The sequence below is a fragment of the Gadus chalcogrammus genome, chromosome 9 (genome assembly GCF_026213295.1).
Source record: "Gadus chalcogrammus isolate NIFS_2021 chromosome 9, NIFS_Gcha_1.0, whole genome shotgun sequence".
In the NCBI taxonomy this organism is placed as follows: domain Eukaryota; kingdom Metazoa; phylum Chordata; class Actinopteri; order Gadiformes; family Gadidae; genus Gadus; species Gadus chalcogrammus.
In genome coordinates, this window is record NC_079420.1 from 10,309,437 (window position 1) to 10,325,984 (window position 16,548).

The following is a 16,548-nucleotide window of genomic DNA, read 5'->3' on the forward strand; positions in this document are numbered from 1 at the left end:
ATCTCCTCCCCCTCCTCCCTCTTGTCCTCCCATCACCCCTTGCTTCATATGTATGCTGTTTGTAAGAATGTGTGTGTGTGTGTGTGTGTGTGTGTGTGTGTGTGTGTGTGTGTGTGTGTGTGTGTGTGTGTGTGTGTGTGTGTGTGTGTGTGTGTGTGTGTGTCTCTCCAACTCCAGCACCACCAACACAGAGGGTCTGGAACAACCCAACAAACCAACAGGAACTCTCCGGAAAACTAGACCTTGATTACTTTCTGATGACTCTTTCAGTTTGCCAGATAAACTGTTCATCGCTCACTTCCACCATCGATCTCAAACCCGTAACAACTTACTCTCACTGATCCTTTGTTTTTGCTCGTTAATGATTCTTTTATGTGGCTGGCTAACAGGCTATTTTTAGGGCACTTAGCACACCCCTCTTACGCACATATTGTATTTTGTACCGTACAAAATACAATAAGTGCGAAAGATGGGTGTTCTTCTAAGTATTATTTTTGTGCAATGACGTACAATGACGCACAAAAATAATACTTAGAATCGTGTAGAATCTTATCCTAGTTATCTTTGTTGTACACAGGCAATGGAACAACCTAGCGATTGTTAGTGCTTGGTTCTATGAACATCCTTACTGTAATGAGATATATTGGTTCTCTTCCTTCTGAAAAATGTCCTTACATGCCATACACGTAAATGTAGATGTAACTGATCGAGAACACGACTAACACAACAGACTCGCCTTGACACAATCTCCCGGCGTGAATGTGAGGCAGGGTTTGCGTAGAACAATATGTGAGTTACCCGTCTGCTGTCGGGGTTAATCTCTGCGCCCAGGATGTATTTATTCTTTTCAAACGGGGTGATTTGTGAGACGACTGTGGTGGTGACAGGGAGTCACGAGGCGGGAGAAATCCTTGAGTGGAGGACGGAGCGAGGGACGTGTGATGGAGAGGAGGCTGCAGGAACACGAGGCCAGACAGACAAACACACTCCGGTTCTGAAAAGGAAGCAAGCGCTTATTTAACCAAACATTACTGATACATGCACTACTCATTCATATTTACATTCAAGGCAGTTTAGCAGATGCTTTTATCCAAGGCAAGTTACAATAAGGGCATTTGCCAAGCACTAACAATCTCTAGGTTAACCCATTCTCTGTGTACAATAAAGATAGCTAGAATAAGATCATACACAATTCTAAGTATGATGAGTGACAAACCAACTAGGAAATGGTTCCAGCCTTAGCTCACTCTACCCGGTCGGTTGCTCAGCGGTGAGGGGATGTGAGACGGAGCGGGTTCAGCTGTGAGGGGATGTGAGACGGAGGGGTTTCAGTGGCGAGGGGATATGAGACGGGGGTTCAATGGTGAGGGGATGTGAGACGGGGTTTCAGCCGTCAGGGGATGTGAGACGGTGGGGTTCAGCGATGAGGGGATGTGAGACGGAGGGGGTTCGGCGGGGAGGGGATGTGAGACGGGGGTTCACCGGGGAGGGGAGTGGTTGGGGGATGTGAGACGGAGGGGTTTCAGCCTTGAGGGGATGTGAGACGGAGGGGTTCCGCGTTGAGGGGATGTGAGATGGGGGGGTCCGCGGTGAGGGGATGTGAGACGGGGGGTTTGGTGGTGAGGGGATGTGAGACGGGGGTTCAGTGGTCAGGGGATGTGAGATGGGGTTCGGTGGTGAGGGGATGTGAGACGGGGGGTTCGGTGGTGAGGGGATGTGAGGTGGATGGGGTTCAGCTGTGAGGGGATGTGAGATGGGGGTTCGGTGGTGAGGGGATGTGAGATGGGGGTTCGGTGGTGAGGGGATGTGAGATGGGGGGTTCGGTGTTGAGGGGATGTGAGGCGGAGGGGGTTCAGCTGTGAGGGGAAGAGAGACGGAGGGGGTTCAGCAGTGAGGGGATGTGAGACAGAGGGGGTTCTGACTCACTTCCCGCTGGGCCGGGACAAAGCGCTTGTCCTTGAAAGTGACTCACATACACTCTAAATCAAGTCTTCTCTCCGGCCAATTGGACGTCAGCTTCTGGCAATGTCCTCTGCCCCATGCATGCATGCACGCGCACACACACATACAGACACACACACACGTTTTTGTTTTGCATATGCTGTTTGTATACTTTTTGTGTGAATATGCATTTTTTATGCAATTGAGTGTGTGTGCGTGCGTGTGTGCGTGTGTGTGTGTGTGTGTGAAAGAGGATGGGTATTGTAGTTTATTACTCAGGTGTGGCAGGCCAAGGCCGGTCGACGTGATTGGACCAGGTATTCATGGATGGTGTTTCTTAGGTGGAGCTCAGTGGATCCTCAATGGATCTAATAGATCTTCAGGTCAGACTGGGTCGGTCTGTTCGTATGTGATCCTACAGAGAAGTCTTCAAAGGGTCAATTTATACGATGATTTAGTTCAAACTGTCAATTTTTTTTTTGCAATGATCATCACCAGAATGAAAGGAATAACATGTACCATACACACCTGGTGCTTCTCATCTTTTGCTCAGAATATTGTGAATCAATATCAATCATGACAGCAGAAAGTATAACCTTCCCACAGCCCCGACACCGCGGGCAGTCTTGTGTCCGCTATGTGTGCGCTGATGACATAACGTTCTAATAACAGCTGAATGGAGTTTAGCATTGGGAAGAAACCACCAATGACTCTTGCCCGTACACATTGTAAACATTGTTCATGACTTCAATCGTTCGTCGTTGTTTATTCAACAGCCTCACTGTTTATGTGGATATCGTTTCTAGAAATGGACTTCTCTTGTGTTTGGTTTTGAATTTCCCTTCTAATCTTATGTTGTTCATTCCGTGCGTCTGCGTTGGAAACAGGAGTCGTATTCCGAGCGTGTGCCAGCGTCAGCCAAGGCTGATAAAGCCGGATTCTGTCTCCTCTTACAAAGAGGTTCAGCTGTGATTAAGCTCAACTGAAAAGGTCGGAAGACGAAGAGGAGAGAACGCAGCAGGCAGAGGAGGAGGAGGAGGAGGAGGAGGAGGAGGAGGGAGATGAAGAGGACAGAAAGCAGCAGGTGGAGGAGGAGGAGGAGGAGGAGGAGGAGGAGGAGGAGGAGGATGAAGGGAACATCGGACATCCCTGACCTTTAGAGGAGCATCTCCCCTCTGTTCACATGTACTACTACTACTACTACTACTACCTTTCAGTACACTGGGGGTCCGACAGCAGGGGTGGGCTGGGTTATGGGAGACCCTTTCAGACCCATCTATCCATATTCCCCCTTCAGCCCCTCCTCCTCCTGCTCTATAAATCAATGTCCTTTGACCACCCAACACTACCCAGTGACTCATCTTCAGTCTAACAACTTAAATTGACCATACCTCATGATGCGTATGCACACACACACACGCATGCACGCACACACACACACACATGCGGGTGTGGGTATTCCCACCAGATAACCCACGATCAGCATGCACACACCTCTCTTCCTTCACAGGAGGGAGGGTTACCATCGCCGCGGGAACCGGGGGGTGAGGGGGGGTGGAGCCGCAGTCTGCGGTCCGGCGATGCATGATGAAAGGTCTGGCATCCGTCGACCAGCGCTGGCTCCCCTCTTAAACAGCCCGTCCGTCCCCGTCCGTCAACGTGGCGTATAGCGAGTGCTGTGGGGGCGTATCCCACCAGGCCGGGCAGGTGGAAGGGGCGGACCCCAAAATTCACTGCAAAAAAGTCAGGTAGAAGAGGGCGACGAAACATACACAGACACAGGGAGGCAGCAGCAGGAGGAGGAGGGGGCTGAATCAACACGAAGCGCAGGTGAGCACACTCCGTCGTCAGGACAGGTGGCCCGTCTCACCGCCATGACGCACGGCGACCACACACAGGGCCTCGTTCATGAGGCGCCGAGCCCGCTGTGGGGCTCCGGCCTCCAATAAGAACAACACAACAGAAACTCCACTGGCGGCATGCGGCTCAGGAAGTAGGGCGGGTCGGCTGGTAACTGGAAGGCTGCTAGTTCAATCCCCGGCTCCTAGCCGAGCGTCGAGGCGTCCCTGAGCAAGACACCTCACCCTGACCGCTCCCGACGTGCTGGTTGTCGCCCTGAATGGCTGAGCGTCGATTGGTGAATGTGTGCATGAATGGGTGAATGTGAGGCAACATTGTAAAGCGCTTTGAGTGGCCACACTGTATAAATGCCGTCCATTTACCATTCCTGTACCGATACTGGTGTACGTTCATGTCTTCACCCACGCGTCCGTGCATGTCTTCAACCACAGACGCTTGGGTGAGGACATGAACATACACTAGCATCAGTGCAGGCCTGTGTGCTGTGTGTGCTGTGTGTGCGTGCGTGTGCGCGTGTGCAGTGATGGCTCGTCAGGGGTCAGATCTACACAGCTGTTCTCGGGGTTGGACTCGGTGGGAGGTTTGGAGAAGATAACCCCTCTTGTATCCAGACCCCTCCGCCTGGATCCCATCATCATTTAGCCCAACGCCAGACAGCTCCAGCGGCGGAGGCAGCCAGGTCAGGCTGGTTCTCGGCCGGCGTAATGCGCCTTAATGATCACGGAGGTGGGAGGGTGGAGAAACAAACGAGGTCTTCAGTCGCTGTAGCGATGCCCAGGGTGAGCAGAGGCACGCTGGTTGTTCAGATGTGCTCCTCTTACCCTCTGTTTCTGATGTGAGCCGACCGGCAGCACCCTGGGTCGGGGAGAGACGTGTCAGAAGGACAGAAGGACACATCCATCTTCACTGAGGGCCAACGCGGTAAACAACAACACTGAGAAGCAGCATCACATTGTGACCGCGCAGTGACACCGCCCCGTCACAATGGCAAGATGTTCCTCAGATGAGACGATAGCAGAGGGAAGAGAGGAGAGGATGAGAGGAGAGGAAAGAGAGGATAAGAGAAGAGAAGAGAGGAGAGAGGTGAGAGGACAAGAGAGGAGAGGAGAGAGGGGAGCAGAAAGAGGACAAGAGAGGAGAGGAGAGAGGAAAGAGGAGAGGGGACAAGAGAAGAGGGGAGAGTAGAAGAGGACAATAAGGAAAGGAAGAAAAGGAAAGGAAAGGAAGAGAATTAAGGTAAGAGAGGAGAGAAGAGGAAAGGAAAAGAAAGAGAAGCGAGGAGGACAAGAGGAAATTCTGAGAGTTAGGGAAAGAGGAGAGAAGAGGAAAGGAAAGAGGAGGAGAGACGAGAAGAGAAGATGGGAGAGGAGAGGGGAGTGGAGGGGAGGGGAGGGGAGAGAGAACAAGCGAAGAGGGGTAGGAGAAGGGATGAGAGGGGAATGGTCAAAATACAAGAAAGGCAAGTAAGAAAATAGATTGGGACGGCTCAGGGGCCTGAAGTCCAGCATCGTAACCTCCCAGTCCGGGGGCCTGTGGGGCCCTAAGCTATGATTGATGTGAAGCAAGGTTCTTCTGTCGTTTACCCTTCTGGTGAGGAGAGCAGAATAACCCTGACAGCCCTCTGCCACACAGCGGCCCCAAAGCCCAGCGCAATAACACAGTGTTGTCTCCGGTCCCTGAGCGCAGAGCTACACGCTAACGAGAGAGAGATCTGGTATACACAGCGTTTCCCCCCACTTCAAGTAGAGCCGGATCGAGTTGGTTTCATGCAAGGATTCTGGCCAAGGGCACCGTGGGAAATGTAGTCTCGAGGGATGGAACACTGCGGCGTCTGAACTCGCTTTTAGTTTGCGTCTGCTTTAAACTACGATATAATATCTGTATCGCTGTGTTTTTATAGACTTGGGAGACCATCCTGATCTCCTAGGTTCCCGTTCTGTTGCTGAATATCTGGATGGTCATAAGAGGATACGGTGTTTGTGACCTAAGTAACAGTGCATTACCTTTGGTAATATGTCGCTATTATTACTTGTGTTATGCCGCCACCTGCTGGTCAAAATGATGAAGCGCGTCCGTGATGGACTTCGAGATCGGAATAGAGCGGATCTTTCATCATCTTATTGGGGAGGATATTTGACCACATGAACCAGGTGAGGTATCAGGGAAAATGCAGCACCGTGTGATGACAGTAATGCTAATTTCTCAGGGACGATTTTACATTGGCCTGATAATCTATTCTGAATATATAGCCTGATAATCGTCCTGCATTTCTAGTTTGTTCCACTTGATAATTTAACTAATCGCAGAACATTTCTTAAGAATTGGGCGAGGATTCGGGGCTGGAAGGAACCGGGCAAAGTTAATTTTACAACAATTGCATACAACCAAGAAAGATGTTAAATAATAGAAAGATTCGGTGGTTTGGAAAATATATGTCATATTCTATAGTCATATTATGACTATCGGTAGTCATGATTATGATACAGGTGATTCATAGATTCCATTTGGATTACAAAGAATACTTGAGTTGCTTTGTTTTACATTAAATTGTTATGAATTAACTTTTTTCTCTTATGAAGGGAATACGAAACAGAAAGAAAAGGAAAATTAATTTAGCTTCATCACATATCTACAAATTAGGGATCTTATAAAGTGGTATTTTTACACACACACACACACACACACACGTTTGTTTCGATCTCTGAACCCCCTTCGTACAGTCACCATATCCTCGAGGAAGAAGAGAGGAATCGTTTAATACAGAGGTTGTCCAACAGGTCCTCCCTCCAGTGTGTTCACCTGGGCAATAAGGAACAAGCCAGAGATAAGAGACAACGATCTCAGACTGAAAACCAGTTCGGTGGAAGCTATAAAAAAAAAGAATAGCCTACACGAGTTACAGGTTCTAAAAGGCCTACATTTACATTTGCATTGAGGACATTTAGCAGACGCTTTTATCCAGAGTGAATTACAATAAGTGCATTTGTCCGAAGAAAAAGAAACAACAATATATCGCTGTCGGTACATAAGGATGTTCATATCACCAAGGGCCAAGCCCTAACAATCGCTAGGTTAACCAATTCCCCGTATACAAAGATAGCTGGGGTGAGATGCTGCACAAAGCCAAGTACTCTATGTCATTAGGGAAAGAGGAAGCAATTACTTTTTCCAAAACAGGTGAGGGCAACCCATCGAGGCTCCTCTCTCTCCATCTACGAGTAGCTATCAGTGTGATCATGTTTAAATCAGGCCCAATCTGGCAACATTGGTTGAAGCCCTGGGGCCTCAACCAAGTCAAATCTCCTAACCTTTATGCCTCCTTTCCTTAACCTTTTTGGAAAACGTCATCGGGTCAAGGAGAGATGAAAAGGTGCTTCCTTTCGAACATAGGAAAAGACAGCACTGTTTAAAATGAATTCGACTCCACTCTTCCTAGCCGACGTCATTGCGTGACGGCGGGTATTGCTGACCTCTAGCGTCTCTAGTGTGAAACTACAATTTTCCGAAGATAGACGAAACAAGTGCTCTTTGATCCATGAATCCTTCTTGTCGTATTGATTTCAATCAGGTTATCGCCAACAGTGAGAATCACTTAGGTTGGACTCGGCCAACGGGAATATTTTAGGCCACTTGAATTCACATGTGAAAAAAAAGAGGCTAAACTTATGTTGATGTTGAAATTAACTGCCCCCAGTAGTCTTTCTTAAATGCGAAGTTGGGATTTTCTTTTCTTATGGTGTATTTTATGTGCTTACTAACCAGCAATAAATGAATTCATTTGTATTCAAATAATTATGTTTCTGGAATTGGTATCCATTATTATCAATTGTATTTTCTTCTCTTATATTCTTCTGCTTTACCGCGTCTCTCTGCTATCTCTCACGCGTCTTCGCGTAGAGTCGGTAAACTTCGTCGGTGGCATGTTGCTTTAAATATTGCGCGATTAAGGATTATGGGATACCACTATCTCCTTTCCTTTGCAAAGGAAGCGCAGGAAGAGTAACATATGCTTAAGGAGGGTTAAAGGAAGCATAAAGGCTCCTTTCTTAAGCATTTTTAGAATTCGAACCACCTTTCCTCCAAGCACTTCCGGGTCATCTCCATAGGAAAGGAAATTTTCTATGCAAAAAAGAGAATTCGTAGAGGCCCCTGGTTAGAATGCCATGACAAGTCTTTGCTGAGACTGCTGAAACGGATCCAGGGAATAACTACCTAGATCTTAACCTCCTAAATTTTGGAAAATAATAATAATTATTATATTTCTGTGGGTGTGCTGATACAATTCGTTGGTGTGCACCCCTGAAAATAGTTTGAAATCGCCACTGACTGGATTAAAATATAAGTAGGCCTACTGCGCAACTGCAACAGTTTTGGAGCTGTAGGCGGAGGTGCAGTGGCAAGATTTAAATACCAGGGGGCGCCACGGGCCGCGAGTACAGCAAGGCTGGCTTCTCACAACACTGGCCTTTACACAAGCGATTCATCCTCTTCCTTTGTGGCCGTTTCCTTGTAATAAAATTAAAAGGAATGTATTCAGCACAAAGGACTTTATAAAGAGACATTTCTTAATTGCTTCACTAGCGTCTCTTTTCGTTTAATGGAAAATTAGAGGCCCACAATAATAAGAATAAGAATCCCTAGAATAACCATAGGTATCCACAGATACTCTGTGAATACCTATTAATACCAATAACACTAATAATAACGTCATGTTACATGAATTCAATATCTGAAACCACAAAAATACAATAAAATCCAATATGACGACACATTTCCTATGATAAGGATATACATCTCGCACTGCGCAGGCGCTCCACAGACTCCCCACATCCTCTCGGTTACGTGCCGCTCGACATGATACGCCGAGACCCGCCCATCGCCTCCGCTACTGCGCATGTCCGCTTCTTTAAATACAGCCACCGGCGCCGCCACTGCTGAGAGCCGCAACCAGCCGTCCGCTAGCAGTCAGGAGTTCAGAGTCTTCTTCTACATCGCTTCACTATAGCCTCAAGGTAGGACACCTTCTGACGTCATTTTCCTTTTAGCTTGGAGTAGCTCTGGCCAGCGAGTGAATGAGGATATATAACTAATTAAACTGATATAGACCTAATTATATAGTGATATAGAACTAATTCAAGTGCAATAGACCTAATTATAGGGATATAGACCGGATGTATTGATATTTACCTGATTATAGTGATATAGACCCAATGATTGTTATATAGGCTAGAACTAAAGATAGTGATATAGCCCTAATGATGGCGATACAGACATTATGTAGTGTGTGGGATAGAGCCTACTATAGGTGTCTGGGAGATGCAGGGGGGGGGGCGGCGTTTCTGTCTTATTTTAACTAACCTAATGAATAATAAATAAACACGTTGTTTGTATTAAGACTCAACATGTGTGTCTATTATGAGGTTACATGAACAGACGGGTTGCCTGTGTTCGTGTGCTCGGGTGGTTGGATAAGGCTGTATATAATTCCCTTGAAGCCATATCCTTAAATAATAACTCTGGAGAGGTGGACTGCTTGGGGGGCGGTGCCCACAGCAGGAAACAATGTGCTGGTGTCCGGTTTTACTCCGGAAAAACGCGTCTTGGCACACGGATGACTTGGCACCAAAATTGGTTTTACGCAACGAAAGCGCGTCACCCTCATGAACCAGCCGGTAGGCTCCACTAGGGGTCAGGTTGACTGATGTGCGATGGGCCTACACAGAGGGTACACTTTGTCCCATGAATCATCATCATCATCACACCCACTTCGTGCGTCTGTCCAGACCAGGCTAGTCTCTGCCCCACGTGCGTCTGTCCAGACCATGCTAGTCTCTCTCTGCGCTACGTGCGTCTGTCCACGCCACGCTAGTCTCTGCGATACGTGCGTCTGTCCAGACCATGCTAGTCTCTGTGCGGCGCTACGTGCGTCTGTCCACACCAAGCTAGTCTCTTCGCTACGTGCTTCTTTCCAGACCACGCTAGTCTCTGCGCTACGTGCGTCTGAACACACCACCACGCCCCTCATCTGTGCTACGTGCTTCTGAGTCAGAGAGAGAGAGGCGGGGGGGGGGGGTGATGTAACCAGTTGCGTCGTCATGTAAGAGTAGTGCCGGGTTGCCTTGCGCTGAGATGGCGATTGGCGAAACTTAATGTATATATTGACTGGATATAGAGACACTAGGATACCAGGGAGAATAGGGAAGTGGCCAATCTGAATGCTTAGCATCTTGCTAATGCAATGGGTGCCAATCGTTGTGGTTTGGGGTTTCTATTTAAAAAGAGGAATTGATGTATAAGAATGTGAGCCAATAAACACACACATGCTTAATATTTATCTGTACGATCTTGTCTCGACTTCACCTTTGTTGTTGTGTCTCCCTCTCCCCCCCTCCCTCCCCCTCAGATGTCCACCAAGGATAAACTCATCAGTCATGTGATGAAGGAGGAGCCAATTGGCTCCACGAACAAGGTGACAGTGGTGGGGGTCGGCATGGTTGGCATGGCGTCAGCCGTCAGCATCCTGCTCAAGGTAAGACCGAAGCAGACGATCAACGATTCACCCCCGTTATCATAGAGCTATAAACATAGATGCTGCAGTTTGTTTGGATAAGGAACACGCTAAGGTTAACATTTAAATTCGTTTTGTACGGACTGACTGAGTCAGTCAGTCCGCCATTAACCTTCATGGTTGGTTATGTTATCCTCATCGGTTATACATCAAACTGAAGTGTAGTTTGTCCGTTCATGTGGATCCGAGCCAGTACAGTCTCAAGTCCCGGGGGAGAGTGAGGGCGTCTGTCTGGGGCTGTGGGTCGTGTACCCGCGTACAGGCAAGGCAAGATGAGTCCTGCAGAACCGCGGGCAGAACGGGAGGGGTAGCGCCGCATGAATGAAGCACAAAGCCAAACACCATGAATCAGATGAACCCCTGAACCCAAGGAAACACAAGTCCGGTTACTAGGCAACCGAGCCCGCCTGAGAGACCCGCTCTGATTTCTCAAAGTGGAGACCTGTCTGCGGGAAGAATGTTGCTCCGCGGCGATGTAGAGAGAACTATAGCCGTCAGACCGACCAGCAGACGACCCTGAGAGTCGAGACATAAGGACCCTGAGGTCGTTACAACTGCAAACAGCAGCTCCGAGGGGTCCTGTGACTCCGACCAGGGGGTTGATAGGCAGAGCACGTAAAAGGACTACAAAAATCGACGCATAACAGAAGTGAGCTGTTCAATGCTGATCAATGGGAAACTGTGTGTGTGTGTGTGTGTGTGTGTGTGTGTGTGTGTGTGTGTGTAGGACCTGTGTGACGAGCTGGCCCTGGTGGACGTGATGGAGGACAAGCTGAAGGGCGAGGTCATGGACCTGCAGCACGGGTCTCTGTTCCTCAAGACGCACAAGATCGTCGCGGACAAAGGTCAGTCCAGGCCACAAAGACGCTCTCTCTCCCTTACTGCTCAGGTGCTATGTAAAAGGGACTGCATTTATACCGCGCTTTTCTTACCAACAGCCACTCAAAGTGCTTCACAATATTGCCAAACATTCACCCATTCATGCAAATAATGCCAAGGCGACAGCCTGTCGGGAGCAGTTAGGATGAGGTGTCTTGCTCAGGGACACCTGGAGCAAGGTGTGTGGATGACGGCTGGTTGAAGCAGCCTCACCTGGCCCGAGTCTGATTGACTGGACTCTGGGGCTGGGTGAGGCTGCACACCTGTTGTGCATTGAGTACTCAGCCACCCCCACACACACTCAGTGAGAGAGCTCCTGCATGGCAGCATGGAGGCACCAGGCCGTGTATCATTATCAGCAAAGCTTCAACACCACCACCACGCGTCCTTCCAATAAACGCAACGGACAGACGGACAGACAGAAAGACCTCAATGAACATATTTGTAACTGTAACTAGGGCACTTGAGCTGTTGCTGTTGTCCTGCGGTTCGTCCCGCCGTGGCTGACCCGGTGTCTTCCCCCCACAGACTACGCCGTGACGGCCAACTCCAAGATCGTCGTGGTGACGGCGGGGGCCCGCCAGAACGAGGGGGAGAGCCGGCTGAACCTGGTGCAGCGCAACGTCAACATCTTCAAGTTCATCATCCCCAACATCGTCAAGTACAGCCCCAACTGCATCCTGTTGGTGGTCTCCAACCCAGGTGAGGGGGGGGAGGGAGGGAGGGAGGGGTGGTCTCCAACCCAGGGGAGGGGGGTGGAGGGAGGGGTGGTCTCCAACCCAGGTGAGGGGGGGGAGAGTAGGGGGGGGGGAGGGAGGGAGGGGTGGTCTCCAACCCATGTGAGTGGGGCGGAGGGAGGGGTGGTCTCCAACCCAGGTGAGGGGGGGGGGGGGGGGGGGGGGGGGGGGTGGTCTCAGACCAAGGTGAGGGGGGGGGGGGGAGAGGAGGGGTGGTCTCCAACCCAGGTGAGGGGGGGGGGGGAGGGAGGGAGAGGTGGTCTCCAACCCATGTGAGTGGGGCGGAGGGAGGGGTGGTCTCCAACCCAGGTGAGGGGGGGGAGAGTAGGGGGGGGGGGGGAGGGAGGGGTGGTCTCAGACCAAGGTGAGGGGGGGGGGAGAGGAGGGGTGGTCTCCAACCAAGGTGAGGGGGGGGGGGAGGGAGGGGGGGGTGGTCTCCAACCAAGGTGAGAGGGGGAGGGGAAGAGGAAGAGAAGAAGGGGGGAGGGAGGTGGAGGATGAGACTGCATCCTGCTGGTGGTCTCCAACCCAGGTGAGGGGAGGGAGGGGGACACTGCATCCTGCTGGTGGTCTCCAACCCAGGTGAGGGGGGAGGGACTGTATTCTGGTGGTGGTGAGAGAGCGAGGGGAGGGGGGGAGAGGATGGAGGGGGAGAGACTAGTCAGCTGGTGATCTCCAGATATCTTGTTGTACAGCCATGGCTCTAGGCTACACTCCCTGTGGACTGGAAGGGATCTCCATGGTAACCGTGGTTCATGTCCCGACCTCCCAGTGGACATCCTGACCTACGTGGCGTGGAAGCTGAGCGGTTTCCCTCGCAACCGCGTGATTGGCTCCGGCACCAACCTGGACTCCGCCCGCTTCCGCCACCTGATGGGCGAGAGGCTGCACCTGCACCCGTCCAGCTGCCACGGCTGGATCGTGGGGGAGCACGGCGACTCTAGTGGTGGGTGGGCCGCACCCCGTTCTGACTGGAGTCGTTCCGATACCGATACCAGTATCGGAAATACTGCAGATACTGCAAAAAAAAAAAGCAGTATCGGGTATCGGCGAGAACAAAACGATCGCATGACTCATTTACTACACAGGCAGAGAACATCACAAAACACTCCTGTGTTATGTTTGTCTGATTCTGATAATATATTCTGATAATATAGCGCACTATATCGCATTTAAATCTAGATGTCATGTTAAATCAAGCTAGTTTCAATCATTATCACACAATTATTTAGCATTGCCGTCCGGTCGTCTACGTTTCCTACAACTTGTGTGTTTCAAATGTAAAATCTGTTGTATTAAAAGTGTGTGTGTGTGCCCCCCCTCCCCCACAGTGCCCGTGTGGAGTGGTGTGAACGTGGCTGGGGTCTCTCTCCAGGTGCTGAACCCCCAGATGGGCACAGAGGCCGACTCTGAGAACTGGAAGAAGGTCCACAAGGAGGTGGTGGAGGGGTGAGTTTCTGGCATGGTCCACCGTACCGGTCTGCTATCTCACAGCGGGCACCGTACCGGCCTGCTATCTCACAGCTGGCAGAAACTAAAGTTACAGTCCGATGCATGCATTGACGCGAGGAAACGCGCCACATTGATCTGCGGTACAACGCAAAGCCACAGTGCAGTGTGTCAACATCAGCGATAAGACACAAAAGGGTTCTACACACACCAGGGTCACAAGGGAATGCAGGATGTAAAAGAAACGGAAAGTGAAAATATGTGACTGAGTTCGAGTGAGCTCTGTGGTGAGAATGCTTCCTCTGACTGAGGTCAAGTGAGCTCGGTGCTACGACTGAACTGAAAAACTGTGCAGGAGGAGCACATTTCATGGAGTCTATGTACCGTTTTCTACCAGGGTACGGATGATAGCCCTGTGTATGGCAGGTTGGCTCAACTCGGCCCTACATAGCAGTACGATCATATATTAAACCAAGGCAGGGCAGTTCAACATATCATCTTAAACGTGTGTGTGTGTGTGTGTGTGTGTGTGTGTGTGTGTGTGTGTGTGTGTGTGTGTGTGTGTGTGTGTGTGTGTGTGTGTGTGTGTGTGTGTGTGTGTGTGTGTGTGTGTCCTCAGTGCCTACGAGGTGATCAAGCTGAAGGGCTACACCTCCTGGGCCATCGGTATGTCCGTTGCTGACCTGGTGGAGAGCATCCAGAAGAACATGCACAAGGTGCACCCGGTGTCCACCCTGGTCCAGGTAACCAGCCCCACTTTACCCAACCACCTGGTAGACCCCTGCTGGGAGGGGAATAAGGTTTTATACTAAAAGGTTAACTAAAAAGTCTTTATTAACCTACATTAGATCTAAGTAAGTATCCAGCTATCTATTGATAGTTTTTTACAAATGAATAATATAATAAAAAAGTAAATAATAAAAAGATTATTTAAATAATCAATACTATTCCAAAGTAACAACAAACGAACAGGGCCTGTTTGTGTGGCGCTGGTCCTTTCACATTCAGGGCGTTTATCAGACGCTTTTATCCAAAGCGACTTACAATAAATCCATTTGTCAGAAGAAAGGGAACGATATATCGCTGTCGGCACAGTAAGGATGTTCATAGAACCAAGTGCCAAGCCCTAACAATCACTAGGTTAACCCCTCCCCCCTATACAACAAAGACAGCTAGGATAAGACGCTACTCTATGTTTAGTACTAAGTGCCAGGACGTACAACGTACAATAAGTGAGTACATTAAGTCCCACGCCAACACAACCACTCCAGCCCCCGGACCAGGTGATCCCGGCTGGTGTTCCCATCAAACCTCTGACTGTCTCCTTCCTCCCTCCCCACCGAGCAGGGCATGCACGGGGTGAAGGACGAGGTGTTCCTCAGCGTTCCGTGTGTCCTGGGGAACAGCGGCCTGACAGACGTCATCCACATGACCCTGAAGCCCGACGAGGAGAAGCAGCTGGTGAAGAGCGCCGAGACACTGTGGGAGGTCCAGAAGGAGCTGTCCCTGTGAAGATCCTTGCTCTGAGCCCATACCCCACCCCTACCTCCCCCCCCTTACTCCATCTCTCCCCCACCTCCTCCCCCAAAAACCAGTCACACTTTCATCAGTGTAGCATTGTAACAACGTGTTGCAGCGAGTGCTTCAATTGTATTAACGTGATGGCATGGTGTAAACTAACCGTGACCCCTGACCCTATCCCTGACCTTGCAGTGTAGCGTTTACATTGTTACATGGCTGATTACACGTTACTTTCTCGTGTGACCTCCATGTGCTAGTCTTAACCCCGACTGACCCACGTCAGGAAGGCTTTGCACGGGAGTGTGTAGCGCACTGGAAGTAGTTTGGTTTAGATGTCCCCCTTCTATCTATGACTGAAGCCTTTGAGAAGGACCTCATAGCCTCAGCCTTTACCGTGCAGTCGGTGTCACCGGTGGAAACACCTTTGCAAATCAATGCAAATTACACTATTGTTTGTCTGTTTGTGTGCTTGGCTCCTGGTCGTCACTCATCCGTGTCGTCTGTCGATGTACTGCTCAGATAGGTCTGTTTTTGCCAGTCAGGTATTTCCATCCAAGTTGTTGTTTTGGTCTTGACTTCCATTCCTTTCTTGAAACCGAGGACAACGATAACAGCGTGCAGTCCCTGCTGTGATACCAAAACACCTTAAACTTCACACCAGTGCTGAACTCACATCACTCAACCCCAACAGCAACTGAAAAACGTATCACCAACATTTGACTGCAAATGCACTGATAGAGAATTATAAGATAAATATTTATTTTATTTTAAGAGAATTTACTAGAACCAGGAAGTTTATATATATAAAAAAAACATAAACACAACAGTGGTACTCAAAAGTTTCAGTGAATGAACCCTAGTATAATAGAGTAACTAATGAGTCAAAAAACAACTGTTCTTTTTGAGTGTGCACCTTACAATGTATTTATATTATTTCTGATGTCTTTACACATAAGGTTCAATGCCTGCAGAGGCAGCAGAAGGTTCATGTATTCCTAAAAATTCTAGTCCTCCTGTCCGTCACCACCAGTGGACCGACAGCTGGACTCACATGTTTAGATTTTCCCACCAAATAAATCAAAGAAATCACGTGACGGTCTTTTGTCTTGTTTTCATGCCCATTGTTGAATTAGCTCCATTGTGTACCGACTAGCATTATGGGTAATCTATTTGTGTACAGAGTGTAGCATTATGGGCAATCTATTTGTGTACAGAGTGTAGCATTATGGGTCTGTCGTTTTTCCTGTGTTTTCAATAAAGCCCACTCAGTCAGCTGTTCTGTAAAGCCGGGCCATGGTTTGACCCAACAGGCAGATTAGCCTGGTTTGTTATTCTCGTTCAAAGTGGTGTGTGTGCTTTTAAAAATACTTCAAATACTTTGGATTGTTTCAGTAGAAGAAAAACAACAATGACCGACAATGCAGTATTGTCGGACATCCCTTGCAGTTCATGGGTTGTCGTTAAAGGGTGTGCGTTATGAAGTCCATCGTTATCCAGCAGGTCAAATAAAAGGACACATGGAGATCCAGTCAGAATTGTTTTAATTGAACTGAGTTACATAAAATCTACAGATATATATAAAACAAAAATTGA

At 49.2% G+C, this 16,548-nt stretch overlaps 1 protein-coding gene across 1 annotated transcript; it reads left to right on the forward strand.

The window, feature by feature from the left end:
- The first annotated feature begins 8,705 nt into the window (after nucleotides 1–8,705).
- Nucleotides 8,706–16,044, forward strand: ldha (lactate dehydrogenase A4). The gene is made up of 8 exons (XM_056598576.1): nucleotides 8,706–8,813; nucleotides 10,205–10,330; nucleotides 11,097–11,214; nucleotides 11,777–11,950; nucleotides 12,758–12,931; nucleotides 13,317–13,434; nucleotides 14,054–14,177; nucleotides 14,782–16,044. The coding sequence occupies exons 2-8, from the start codon at nucleotides 10,205–10,207 to the stop codon at nucleotides 14,944–14,946; spliced, it is 999 nt and encodes a 332-aa protein (XP_056454551.1). The 5' UTR covers nucleotides 8,706–8,813; the 3' UTR covers nucleotides 14,947–16,044.
- Nucleotides 16,045–16,548: the final 504 nt, after the last annotated feature.

Coding starts and splice junctions, on each gene's coding strand:
- ldha (XM_056598576.1), top strand. CDS start 10,205: ATGTCCACCAAGGATAAACTCATCAGTCATGTGATGAAGGAGGAGCCA. Junction 11,215..11,776: donor CAAGATCGTCGCGGACAAAG/GTCAGTCCAGGC, acceptor TTCCCCCCACAG/ACTACGCCGTGACGGCCAAC. Junction 11,951..12,757: donor GTTGGTGGTCTCCAACCCAG/GTGAGGGGGGGG, acceptor CCGACCTCCCAG/TGGACATCCTGACCTACGTG.